Source organism: Anabrus simplex, chromosome 2, assembly GCF_040414725.1.
Source record: "Anabrus simplex isolate iqAnaSimp1 chromosome 2, ASM4041472v1, whole genome shotgun sequence".
Classification (NCBI taxonomy): domain Eukaryota; kingdom Metazoa; phylum Arthropoda; class Insecta; order Orthoptera; family Tettigoniidae; genus Anabrus; species Anabrus simplex.
This window is the reverse complement of record NC_090266.1, coordinates 268,523,716-268,538,781: the sequence shown is the minus strand read 5'-3', so window position 1 is coordinate 268,538,781 and position 15,066 is coordinate 268,523,716. Positions and strand designations below refer to the sequence as shown.

Genomic DNA, 15,066 nt, shown 5'->3' with positions numbered 1-15,066 from the left:
CCCGAGGCTGAGTGGACCCCATTCCAGCCCTTGTACCACATTTCAAATTTCGTGGCAGAACCGGGAATCAAACCTGCGCCTCCGGGGGTGGCAGCTAATCACACTACCCGCTACACCACAGAGGCGGACAGGGTTTTTAACTGCGTAAGGTTAATTCTCCTGGCTCGGGAACTGGGTGTTTGTGTGCGTTTTAATACACTTCTCGTCATCTACACATAGCAAACTACACTACCAACCACCACAGAAACACGAACTAGTGAATACATCGCTCCGTATAGTTTGGTGTCAGGAAGGGTATCGGTCCGGAAAATGGGACTAATCCGCCTCAAGTGCGGACCACAATAACTGAGGAGCAAGGCCATGAAGAGGAAGATCGCAGGTACAGGCCTATTTGTTATGTTTGTTGACGAGGTTTGGTAATTCGCTGTTTTCAGTACAAATACAGTAGTTTTTACGTGTGGAATTAGGATTAGTCTGTATTACGTTAGAATATTTTATTACACATATTTCGAATGGCAATGAGACTGTTTGCCTTCCATTAACGTCTCACGTGGGTATCTAAAGTTCGAATTCTGGTCAATGCATGTGAAGTTTACAGAAATAATTAAATCCCTGTGATGCTGATTTCACATAAAACTGCTGCTCTCGCATATTATTTTTAATTATTTAAAACAGCAAAGTTCCTTGGCTATTCAGGAGTAGATTGATTGTTGTTAATATTTTTACGTATTAAGAAATTATGGTTATTAGCACAGTGTACTTGTGGGTGTATTATACAGGGTTATTCTTCTAAGATGTTACACGCAAATAACGTCTAAGCTATTAAATATATCGGTATTCTGTTCTCATATTTGTAAATGATACATAGAGGTTTGTAAAATAATGTGCTACTTATTCTCATGGGGTGATTAATAACCGAGATATTGATACTAAATCCATATTTTTAAATGGAACGGCACGAATACATTCAGCTAGCCTAACCGTTCAACTACAAGTTCAAATATGCTAGTATTTTCATAATGAACAAAACAAAACAAAAGGAAACAGCTTGCGTGCTAATACGTCCTTAGCCGACCATACGCTGTCTGATGCGGCACGCGAAAGCACAAATGCGATTTTCATTGATATCTCAAAATGTAACTTTTTCCTGACATTGACTCCGGCCACAGAACGGATACCAGACATGTACTGTAAACTATCGTAAACATAATGTGGTGCACCGTAACTTACCCTGGGTCTGCAACGTTATCGTATGACTGGTAAACACACAACGGGGAAGGGAGATTAACGTTTCTTTTTGTTTTGTTTTGTTCTGAAATCCATGTGTAACAGGTTGCGCTCAGTTTGGCGTATTCCTCACGGACAGGAATGGGAAGGATTTGGAAAGGACGTCGCCGTGGCCTATCTCAAAGGTAACAATCTGGCATTTGCCTGGTGTTGAACATGGGACACCATGAAAATCACTTTCAGGTCGCATAAAGTACCGAACTCGTTGCCACCACGGTCTCTAAATGCAAAATGTCAGCGTCATAACAATTACACTGACGAGACGTTGTTATGTTCCCGAGCCCACGCCCTTAGGGACATTTCCAGTGAAGTCTTTTTGATGATGATGCTTGTTATTTAAAGGGACTTAACATCGAAGGGCATCGGCCCCCCAGTGAAGTCTACCTCGGACATTGTTCATTTGCTTTTCTAGAAGGAGCTCTTCACGTGTCCTGTGTTATGTTTATTTCCTAATTCATTCAGTACACTCAAACCACTGACAATTATAGCTTTTGTTATGTTCCTTCGAAGTAAAATTAAATATTTTATTCCTTTTAAAAACATCAACCCTCCCTGTCCTGTCATGAGTTCGCCTTACACTTTACAAACACATCGCATGTGTACGATATGCTTACATGCCCGGTATCCATCCTGTGGCTGCAATCACACCCAGGAATCTACCTGCGCATCAATATGTCCTTGCCCAACTGCACGCTATCTGATGTGGCATGCAAAACCGCGCATGCTGTTCTTATTGATACCCCAAAAAGTAACTGTCCGAATTTGAAAATGCCTACATGTTTGAACTTGTACGCAGTTGAACCTTTAGGCCAGCTGTATGAATTTGTGCCGTTCTATTAAAAATACGGAGTTAGTATCAATACCTCGGTCATTAATCACCCCATGAGAATACGTAGGACATTATTTTACAAGACTCGGGGTATCGTTTACGAATATGAAAACAGAATACCTATATCTTTAATGGTTTAGACGTTATTTCCGTGTAACACTTTCGGTGAATAACACTGTATATCGTTTAGAGTCAATACCAATTGGTCTGTTTGTTTGTAATCAGCAGGATACCAGGTTTATGTCGTGTACGTGTGTGTTTTATGAATTGCGTGTAACATTACAATGTCCATAATGATATTCCATAATAATATCCTATTAGGACATACGATTAACTCACGCTGACTCTTCGTCTTTTGTAATGTACAGATATCTGAATATTTCTTCCTGAATGTTCATCTCAGTTTACAACTTTTGAAATAACCCCTTTGTGTTCACGTTCTCTCTACTTCTACTTTTGGTAGCATAGCGCAGTTTACAGGGATCTGGAGGGAGTAGACGACTAGATGTACAACAGCTTGCAAACGTGGCTGAGCATGCACTAGTAACGGGGACTCAGATACCAGAAATTTTCTCAGTCTTGTAAGCCGGGCTGTGTATCTCAGGCGATAGTGTGCTGGCGTTATGAGCTAAGTTCCCGGATTCGGTTCCTGCGTGTAAAGAACCTGTTTCTTGGTTTCCTAATATTTTCGACGTGTTGGTGTGATGTTAAACAACTAACAAAAAAAAAAGATAGTTATTTGAACATAATTTAGCTTTAGCTTTTGAACAATAGCCATACGTTGTTTGAAGCAAGGTGATGCCATCTTTTAGTGTACACGGATATGCCATAAATTCAGCGAAATGTAAACAATCTATATATATCTTGATTGGTGTTGACTTCTCGTGGGCCATTCATGCAGGGCAAACATCCTTACAAATCTACTAGGACTTAAAGGGGTTAATCCAGCCGTCCTGTAATTTAAGGTGTGGCACTACACCAACATTGTCCTTTAGACAGCCAAGCTTTCCTTTTTTTTCTTTTTTTTTTTCTATTTGCTTTACGTCGCACCGACACAGATATGTCTTACGACGACGATGGGATAGGAAAGGTCTAGGAATTGGAAGGAAGCGGCCGTGGCCTTAATTAAGGCACAACCCCGGTATTTGCCTGGTGTGAGAATGGGAAACCACGGAAAACCATCTTCAGGGCTGCCGACAGTGGGGCTCGAACCCACTATCTCCCGATTACTGGATACTGGCCGCACTTAAGCGACTGCAGCTAACGAGCTCGGTAGACAGTCAAGCAGAAATAAAATAATTGCCCTCACAATGGTATGAAGATGCAAAGTTCGGATACCTGGACGACACATCTCCGGAATACACCTCTCTTGGCGTATGAGTTGTGGCAGTAAGTATGCGTGAAATTAATAGCGCCTAGAATGGGTAAGGTAGTAACCATAACGGAAGAAATAAATACATTCTCAGTGCTTTCTTGGAACTGAAATTATAGACTACGATGATCTTCGGATAAATTTGTCTTTCGAGGGTGGCCATAATGGCCTGCCTCAGACTGCAAGTAGCATAGCGACGAGGATTGAAAATGAAGAACACATGCAATGTGCCAGTGATGTGAAGTGAACGTTTATTGAGCAGCTATCCAGTCTGTGCCAGTGATGGGAAGTGAACGTTTAATGAGCAGCTATCCAGTCTGTGCCAGTGATGTGAAGTGAACGTTTAATGAGCAGCTATCCAGTCTGTGCCAGTGATGTGAAGTGAACGTTTAATGAGCAGCTATCCAGTCTGTGCCAGTGATGGGAAGTGAACGTTTAATGAGCAGCTATCCAGTCTGTGCCAGTGATGTGAAGTGAACGTTTATTGAGCAGCTATCCAGTCTGTGCCAGTGATGGGAAGTGAACGTTTAATGAGCAGCTATCCAGTCTGTGCCAGTGATGTGAAGTGAACGTTTAATGAGCAGCTATCCAGTCTGTGCCAGTGATGGGAAGTGAACGTTTATTGAGCAGCTATCCAGTCTGTGCCAGTGATGGGAAGTGAACGTTTAATAAGCAGCTATCCGGTCTGTGCCAGTGATGGGAAGTGAACGTTTAATGAGCAGCTATCCAGTCTGTGCCAGTGATGGGAAGTGAACGTTTATTGAGCAGCTATCCGGTCTGTGCCAGTGATGTGAAGTGAACGTTTAACGAGCAGCTATCCAGTCTGTGCCAGTGATGGGAAGTGAACGTTTATTGAGCAGCTATCCAGTCTGTGCCAGTGATGGGAAGTGAACGTTTATTGAGCAGCTATCCAGTCTGTGCCAGTGATGGGAAGTGAACGTTTAATAAGCAGCTATCCGGTCTGTGCCAGTGATGGGAAGTGAACGTTTAATGAGCAGCTATCCAGTCTGTGCCAGTGATGGGAAGTGAACGTTTAATAAGCAGCTATCCGGTCTGTGCCAGTGATGAGAAGTGAACGTTTAATGAGCAGCTATCCAGTCTGTGCCAGTGATGGGAAGTGAACGTTTAATGAGCAGCTATCCAGTCTGTGCCAGTGATGGGAAGTGAACGTTTAATGAGCAGCTATCCGGTCTGTGCCAGTGATGGGAAGTGAACGTTTAATGAGCAGCTATCCAGTCTGTGCCAGTGATGAGAAATGAACGTTTAATGAGCAGCTATCCAGTCATAAAGAGTAAAATATTTATCAGTTATAGGATGCAAATAAAGAAACTAATATACGGTAAATCCTCTAAATTACTCTCAAAATCCATAAATAAATGGAAAGGAACAATGAACAAATACACTCAAAATGTCTTTAAATTTCATGTAATTGTGAAATTAACCATCTAAGGAATATGCAGTAATAAAATAGGAACGTAGCTGATAATAGACATTAACACACTGCTGAACACATCATGGAACATGTGGACCATCTGAACTTCAGTGTGATCGGCTCCACACGTGTTTGTTCTGCAGTTTATATTCCTCCTCTCTTGCTTTTTAACAAATAATACTCTCTCCAGCATGATAAATACCTTAAACGGATGATCCAGCTTGTAGGTTCTGGTTGGCACATCCTTTCGAAAGGCTGATTTATTGGCATACTCGAAGAGGTGGTAGGGCTCTGTCTCATTGGTGACCCAGAACTTTTCACCGTTGGATTCTGGTCTTGGTAAAGAATCCCGCATCCAGCTGCCATAGACGGCGTCGGTATACCGATGATATACTGGCTTACCTACAGCGTAAAGTTGGCAATCTGGAAAACAACGAAAAACGAGATATCATATAAATGATGCTAGTTGTGTTAAAGAATCTAAAGAATATCTTTCAGAGTATGTCAAGAAGTTCATTCCATTTAACTTGATAACAATAGAGTTGAAATGTTCCCAGCATATACCAAGCAAGTGGTCGCACGGCTTGGGTCACGTAGCTATAGGTTTGCATTAGGGAAATAGTGGGTTCGAACCCCAATGTCGGCAGTCCTGACGATGGTTTTCCGTGGTTTCCCATTTTTATACCAGGCAAATACTGGGACAGTACCTTAATTCCTTCCTACTCATAGCCCTTTCATATACTATCGTTGCTGTAAGACCTGTCTGTGTCGGTGTGACGTAAAGCAAATTGAAAATAATAATGTTCCCAGCATATCCTTCTCCATGCACTTTAATTCGTTCAGCTCATATGACTAGCAAGATCGTACCCGTGAAATGTGATGTGGTACTGTCTCCCAAAGGTACTCATTCTGTTTCGGATGCTCTGCTCTGAAGTCACAATTTATGCCAGCAGACCTTCCTACTACAATATTACCAACGAAGTTGACACTGAACTCTTCAAGCGACTGTTGATAAATTGTAATAAAGATTATGAGCATTTTACTGACGTCTACTTGTATGTTGAAACGCACACAACACTGAACTGGATGAACAATAATTTATTGCTATTTGATAGGAATGCTCCTTTATAAACAAAATGTTAGTACCAGTGATTTCATTTCGAAATTATTAAGAGGTTTTTCAACACATAAATAATTTTACTGGCCAAAAGAGCAAGTCCGAAGACTCACCCAAGTACAATTGTGCGGATCATGTGATATGAAGTATGTAAACAGATGTCATACTGCAACTGATTTCCTTTAAACTTTCCTGACCCACTTTTTCTTTTACCGCACGTGTAATCGAGACACAGTGGGTATGATTACGATAACACCAAATCCTTAAGTCTAAGCGCATGATCTCTATAAATACTTTGCGATATGAATGTAACTCAATGCTGCACTCTTAACACCATTCTTCCCGCAGTAGCTTATTCGATATTCAGTACATTAGATGTTAGATACCCAGTTATGAGTGCCCTTGAATAGAAAACAAAGCTCTCTTGGTTCTGTTTTGTACAGTCTGAGTACGTGTACGATACATTTGGAGTGTCTGCTATAACTTAATATCAGCTCTTGATTCCCATGAAAAAAAAATAAAACAGTTGCAATATCCCTTGCCGCTTCCTGTTCTGTCCGTCACGATACATATAAAAAATACTTCTGTACGGATATAAAAAAGCCAAAAAGACATAATTCTGATCACGCTAAGTACACTGAAATATTTCAATATATCGCCGTTGTGCCTCGAAAAACCGTTATGTGACAATGACAAGGGAAGAAATACTGACCCGCAGCACATGTATAAATTCGAACGAAAATTCGTTGATATTGTTACGTGCCAGCCCCGTGGTAGTCCCTTTCGGTACTTCCAGGAAAGGGCTAGTGACTCACGCGACCTGGTATCTCCCAGCCGGCTTGTGGGGTAGGGCCAGCCTTTCCGTGCATTGTTCTCGTCGGCCGGCTTACGTGTGAGTTTCTTGGAGAAACAAATGGAATGATGTGCTTCTAGCCACCTCGTGTAAATTCTGGCTCAAACCACCGAGCTATAAAAAGGGAGGCCAGCCGAGGACAGTCAGTCAGAGTCTGGCTCCATGGTGGAGTCGGTGTTCGACTCCGTGTGATATTCACTGTGTTGGGGTTCGGTGGCTGGGCTGAGGGCGACAGAGATGTTGGCTGTCGCTAGTGTCCCACGGAGGTCTGAACGAGGAACTGTTGTTGTGGTGTCGGATAATCCAGTCAGTAGGTGGGCTGGATATGACGGAACGGAAGACGTGTACTACTGGAGCGTACTGTGTGTCTGTGTGTTTCTGTGGACTTAGGATCGCTGTGAGCCAGCAAGAGGAGTCGCTATCGTGAGTGAGAGGGTAAATGGAACTGTGTTAATATTAGTTGTTGTGAGTATCGTCCTGCTGCCGAACACTGTTGAGCTGTTGCTGTTTTGTTGTTCACTGCACGTGAATAATAATATGAATAATAATAATAAACATTTTCTGAAAAGTGGCTTTAAGTCGCACCGACACAGATAGGTCTTATGCCGACGATGGGATAGAAAAGGGCTAGGAGTGGGAAGGAAGCGACCGTGGCCTTAACTAAGGTACAGTCCCAGCATTTTCTTGGTGTGAAAGCGGGAAACTATGGAAAATCATCTGAACTGTCCCTGGAGTCGAACCAATGAACAGTCATCTTGTTTTGAGTGGCTCGTACTCCTGTGTTCAGACCCAGCGGTCCACACACAGCTGCTGTGCGATGTGACTGGACTTGGAGAAGCGAAAGTATAACGGTCCACAGGTATAGCACCGGGCTGGACCGCCTGCTGTGCCGTAAGGAAGAGAGACTTGTAAATAGACAATGCGGCCTTTCATAGCTGAATAGACTTGTGTGTGTGTGTGTGTGTGTGTGTGTGTGTGTGTGTGTGCATTTATTGGGTCATCCTGAAATAAATCACGAGTAATAAAATAGACTGAGTTTTATTCGTAACAATATATAGTTCACGCAGTACTGAAACTTAGATGACGGAAACCTCCCGGTCTGAGTTCAAAGCTGAAATATTATCACATGGTGGTTTTTCTGGGAGCAATGGCGATATATTAATCGCTGACAGATACGACGCAAAACTAAGAAGAAACATAGAATAAATGCCAACTGATAGAATGATCATCCGATTATTTCAAATGGTCATGTCGTACAATATACTGTATTATTATGAGATCGTAGCTCGAAAAGGGCAAGTTTCTAAACAGGAAGCGCTTTCTATTATTCATAGCCTTGCGATTAAGTATAGTGGTAACCTATACGGATTCCTGCAGTGCCTGCTTTCATTTTTCCCTGTGACTGCGGGCATACTCTACTCTGCTGCCGTCTCTTGTTGGATGCAGAATTTTTGCACATATCTCCTGGCGCAGGCCCGAACAAAATGTAGCTTATACTGAAGCCTCAGTCTCATTTACAAATGTATAATAATAATAATAATAATAATAATAATAATAATAATAATAATAATAATAATAATAATAATAATAATAAAACATTTTCTAAAAAGTGGCTTTACGTCGCATCGACACAGATCAAAGAAATCAATCAATCAATCACTACTGATCTGCATTTAGGGCAGTCGCCCAGGTGGCAGATTCCCTATCTATTGTTTTCCTAGCCTTTTCTTAAATGATCGCAAAGAAATTGGATATTTATTGAACATTCCCCTTGGTAAGTTACTTCAACCGCTAACTCCCCTTATTACAAACGAATATTTGCCCCAATTTGTCCTCTTGGATTCTAATTTTATCTTGATACTAGCTGATGTACCCGTGCTTCGCTACGGGATTCTCAGAAAGACTGACTTGGTGGTTTTCCTAACTTAATCCAACATAGGTCATTACAAAAACGTCAGTAGGAATGTAGCGATTGAAAGCAATGTTATCATATAAAATACTCGATCAAATGAAACACCGCAAACTTTCTCACTTTCAACGAACAGTACTACGGTGCCGATCTAAGAGTCCGAAGTTCCAGAGCTGGAATAACCAGGTCGCAGACTGCCGTGAACACTCCTCTGTCATTATTCCGTTAAACATGCACACTACTCATTCCAATCAGTGCCTCCGAGTAGGGATTGAATAGCTCGAATACTGTGATGAACCAATGTGTTACAAACCAGATATATCAGAAAATGTATGAACCAGAGGAATGGCATGCTACTTCCCGCCAATATACAGGCAGGCTGTTTCAGTCGGTACGACCAGGCGAGTTGGCCGTGTGGTTAGGGGCGCGCAGCTGTGAGATTGATATATATAGATTTATCTATACGACCACTAATGATATAAATAACTTATTTGAGAATTACATTTCAGGCCTTCCCCTAAACTACCATTTCACTCAGCGTGAATAAAATAATTTATAGCCTAGATTGTAGTGGATCATGACCCGACATTACATGACGATTTTCATTAAATTCTCTTCAGCCGTTTCCTCTTGATGCGTGTACATACATACATATAGATGGACAGACAGAAATTACGGAAATGTAAAAAATGCATTTTCTTGTTATTGTGAACATGACCGATACAAAAATAGCATTCTTTTCAAATTCTGAGCAATGTACAGACAAAACTCTTATTTTATATATATAGATTACATTTCAGGCCTTCCCCTAAACTACCATTTCACTCAGTGTGAATTACATTATTGATAGCCTAGATTATAGTGACCTATTCCCAGACTTTGCATACCAATTTTCGAGAAGATACGACCACTAATACAATAAATGTTTGACAATTAAATTTTAGGCCTTCCCCTAAACTACCATTTTTCTCAGCGTGTATAGCCTATATTGTAGCGACTTCTTTCCAATGTTTGTCTACTGATTTTCATTAAGGCACGACCACTAATAACATAAATATTTGAGAATTAAATTTCAGGCCTTCCCCTGAACTATCATTTCACTCAGCGTGATCAAAATAATTTATAGCCTAGATTGTAGCGGTTAATCACCCGACTTTACATTCCGATTTTCATTAAATTCTCTTCAGCCGTTTTCTCGTGATGCGTGTACAGACAGACAGACAGACAGACAGACAGACAGACAGACAGACAGACAGACAGACAGACAGACAGACAGACAGACAGACAGACATTACGGAAAAGTAAAAAATGCATTTTCTTGCTATTGTGAACATGACCGATACAGAATTACCATTATTTTCAAATTATAAGCAATGAACAGACAAAACTCTTAATTTATATACAGGGTGAAGCGAAATTCGCGCACTCAAGCGTCGCAGCGCGACTGCTCACATGCCAGCAATAAAAAAATGTCTCTCACAAAAGTTCGTCCTTCGAGTATATCCGGCAGAAAAAGGGCGTTGAAGAGTGGCAATCTGGCAACACTGTAACCACATGTAGGGTAACTACCTCTGTCAGCACGTATTCTTTGTGCTGTACAGTTGGTGCAGTGGTTACACTTTTGGGTTAGCATTCAGGAGGTCGAGGGGTCGATCCTGGGTTGAAGCGTATTTTTTTTATTTCATAAATGTAGTCCAGGTGGTATGGTATCTGGCAACTTAATCGTCAACAGCCATTGCAGCGGGTCCTCTAGAAACCCTTTGCACTTACATACTACGATCCTACAAATGGACGAACAATCGTTTCCCTTGGTCAGCTTTGAAAGACGTCCTTTCCACGTCGTGGGCGTGAATTTATTCGCACAAATTCATATACTAAATGGGAAACCTGTTTTCTTTCTACCGTCCTCCAACGATCTCATAGATTAGTAGCAACTGTTATTCTTGCCTCGTTCAAGTCCATTGTATTTCGTAAGGGCTTACGTTACCAGTAGGCCTAGCAAGGTATTTGTTGTGTTCAGCGTTACAAAATGTTGTAAATGTAGGATACATGAGACCTAAGGTACGGTGTCTTACTGTATTACAGTATGTAATGTCCGATGGAAATTAGTAAACAAAAAATTGCGCCTTAACCCAGGATCTAACCCTCTAGCACCTGCATGCCAACCCAAAACCCTATCCAATGCACCAACTGCTCAACACGGATATATGATGCTGACAGAGGTACTTACCGTACATGTGGTTACAGTGTTGCCAGATTGCCACTATTCAACGTCCTTTCTCTGCCTGATATACTCGCAGGACGAACTTTTGTGAAAGACATTTTTTATTGCTGGCATGTAGGGAGTCGCACTGCGACGCCCGAGTGCGCGAATTTCGCTTCACTCTGTATATAGATTACATTTCAGGCCTTCCCCTAAACTACCATTTCACTCAGTGTGAATAACATTATTGATAGCCTAGATTATAGCGACCTATTCCCCGACTTTGCATACTAATTTTCGTGAAGATAAGACCACTAATACAATAAATATTTGACAATTAAATTTTAGGCCTTCCCCTAAACTACCATTATTCTCAGCGTGTATAGCCTATATTGTGGCGACTTATTTCCCATCTTTGTCTACCGATTTTCATTAAGACACGACCACTAATAACATAAATATTTGAGAATTAAATTTCAGGCCTTCCCTAAACTACTATTTCGCTCAGCGCGATTAAAATAATTTACAGCCTAGATAGTAGCGGTTCAACACCCGACTGTACATTCCGATTTTCATTAAATTCTCTTCAGCCGTTTTCTCGTGATGCGTGTACAGACAGACAGACAGACAGACAGACAGACAGACAGACAGACAGACAGACAGACAGACAGACAGACAGACAGACAGACAGACAGACAGACAGACAGACAGACAGACAGACAGACAGACATTACGGAAAAGTAAAAAATGCATTTTCTTGTTACTGTGAACATGAACGATACAGAAACGCCATTCTTTTCAAATTCTGAGCAATGTACAAACTCTTATTTTATATATAGATTACATTTCAGACCTTCCCCTAAACTACCATTTTACTCAATGTGAATAACATTATTGATAGCCTAGATTATAGCGACCTATTCCCCGACTTCGCACACCAATTTTTGTGAAGATACCACCACTAATACAATAAATATGTGACAATTAAATTTTAGGCCTACCCCTAAACTACCATGTTTCTCAGCGTGTATAGCATATATTGTAGCGACTTATTTCACATGTTTGTCTACCGATTTTCATTAAGACACGACCACTAATAACATAAATATTTAAGAATGAAATTTCAGGCTTCCTCTAAACTACCATTTCACTCAGCGTGATTAAAATAATTTATAGCCTAGATTGTAGCGGTTCATCACCCGACTTTACATTCCGATTTTCATTAAATTCTCTTCAACCGTTTTCTCGTGATGCGTGTACAGACAGACAGACAGACAGACAGACAGACAGACAGACAGACAGACAGACAGACAGACAGACAGACAGACAGACAGACAGACAGACAGACAGACAGACAGACAGACAGACAGACAGACAGACAGACAGACAGACAGACAGACAGACAGACAGACAGACAGACAGACAGAAATTACGGAAATGTAAAAAATGCATTTTCTTGTTATTGTGAACATGACCGATACAGAAACGCCATTCTTTTCAAATTCTGAGCAATGTACAGACAAAACTCTTATTTTATATATATACGTTACATTTCAGGCATTCCCCTAAACTACCATTTCACTGAATGTGAATAACATTATTGATAGCCTAGATTATAGCGACCTATTCCCCGACTTCGCACACCAATTTTTGTGAAGATGCGACCACTAATACAATAAATATTTGACAATTAAATTTTAGGCCTACACCTAAACTACCATGTTTCTCAGCGTGTATAGCCTATATTGTAGCGACTTATTTCACATGTTTGTCTACCGATTTTCATTAAGACACGACCACTAATAACATAAATATTTGAGAATTAAATTTCAGGCTTCCCCTAAACTACCATTTCACCATCTCACAACACTATCGAGGTCACCCTGCAGGCGCTCACAACTTTGTAACATTTATTACTCTGTACAGAATAACATCATCTCCAAACAGCTTTATCTCTGATTCCACTCTTTACACATATCATTGATATATTAATAAAAACAAAGGTCCAATAATACTGCCTTGAGGAATTCCCCTCTTAATTATTACAGGGTCAGATAAAGCTTCGCCTACTCTAATTCTCTGAGTTCTATTTTCTAGAAATGTAGCCACCCATTCAGTCACTCGTTTTTCTAGTCCAATAGCACTCATTTTTGCCAGTAGTCTTCCATGATCTACCCTATCAAATGCCTTGGATAGGTCAATGGCAATACAGTCCATTTGGCCTCCTGAATCCAGGATATCTGCTATATCTTGCTGAAATCCTACAAGCTGAGCTTCAGTGTAATAACCTTTCGTAAACCCAAACTGCCTTCTGTCAAACCAGTTATTAATTTCGCAAACATGTCTAATATAATCAGAAAAAAATGCTTTCCCAAAGCTTACATGCAATGCATGTCGAACTGACTGGCCTGTAATTTTCAGCTATATATCTATCACCCTTTCCTTTATACACAGGGGCTACTATAGCAACTCTACATTCATTTGGTGTAGCTCCTTCAACCCAACGATAATCAAATAAGTATTTCAGATATGGTACTGTATCCCAACCCACTGCCTTTAGTATATCCCCTGAAATCTTATCAATTCCAGCTGCATTTTTAGTTTTCAACTTTTGTATCTTACTGTAAGTGTCATTTTATCATAGGTAAATTTTAATACTTCTTTAGTATTACTCATCTTCCCTGTCTGGACATTATTCTTGTAACCAACAATCTTTACATACTACTGACTAAATACTTCTGCCTTTTGAAGATCCTCGCATATACACTCCCCTTGTTCATTAATGATTTCTGGAATGTCCTTCTTTGAACCAGTTTCTGCCTTAAAGTACCTATACATACTCTTCCATTTTTGACTAAAATTTGTATGACCAACAATTATGCTTGCCATCATGTTATCCTTAGCTGACTTCTTTGCTAGATTCAATTTCCTAGTAAGTTCCTTCAATTTCTCCTTACTTCCATAACCATTTCTAACTCTATTTCGTTCCAACATGCACCTCCATCTTAGTCTCTTTACTTCCCTGTTATAATATAGTGGATCCTTACCATTCTTTACCACCTTTAAAGGTACAAAACTATTTTCACATTCCTCAACAATTGCTTTAAACCCATCCCAGAGTCTGTTTACATTTTTATTTACCATTTTCCAGCGATCATAGTTACTTTTTAAAAACTCCCTCATGCCTGTTTCATCAGCCATATGGTACTGCCTAATAGTCCTAATTTTTTACCTTCCTTTCTTTCACATTTATTTTTAACTACGACAAAGACAGCTTCGTGATCACTAATACTATCTATTACGTCGGTTTCTCTATAGAGCTCATCTGGTTTTATCAGCACCACATCCAAAATATTTTTTTCTCTAGTTGGTTACATCAATTTCTGAATCAGCTGCCCTTCCCATATTAACTTACTAGCAATTACCCGCGGCTTCGCTCGCGAGGACTTCGTAATTTGATCAAAGTAATCGTTCCTCTGCATTGTACTAAGACATTATCTGAAAATTCATAAAGTATAAAAGCTCACCAAAAAATTGAGTTTCAGTTAGCCCAGAAATTATTTGTAAACCATGTTTGTGGCATTACCTTTTGGGGCTAAGATGATTATGCGACTTAGAACTGTACATGTGAGAAAGAGTTTTCTCTCAAGTCGAAAAAATAAATACATGTTTCTTTATTTTTAAAGGAGATTCCAAATACCTATTCCACATCTGAAAAAATTTCAGTTTTGGAGATATACATAAGTATCCCCATAAAAGGAATTTAACCCCTTGATCAATCCTCCCCCACCCTCACCCCCATCTAAGTGTATTTTCCGAGAAAAAAGACATGTTTCTTTATTTTTAAAGGAGATTCCAAATAACAATTTTCACGTCTTAACATCTTCAATTTTAAAGATATAAGTATCCTTATAAAAATTATTCAACTGTTTTTCACTTCTTTTCACCCCCTCTTAAGTGCCTTCTCCGAAAAGAAAAAGGTAAAAGTCCCTGTATTTTTAAAGGACTTTGCAAATACCAGGTTTCATTCCTGTACGTCTGTAACACCTTCAGCTTTTGAGAAA

At 40.2% G+C, this 15,066-nt stretch overlaps 1 protein-coding gene across 1 annotated transcript in view; it reads right to left on the bottom strand.

Annotated features, from left to right (window-relative positions):
• LOC136863509 (uncharacterized) overlaps positions 1-15,066 on the bottom strand; it is a 931,909-nt gene that overhangs the window by 124,672 nt on the left and 792,171 nt on the right. Inside the window, exon 11 of the mRNA XM_068225974.1 lies at positions 5,123-5,343. Coding sequence (XP_068082075.1) covers positions 5,123-5,343 — 221 coding nt within the window. The remainder of the gene's footprint in view (positions 1-5,122; positions 5,344-15,066) is intronic.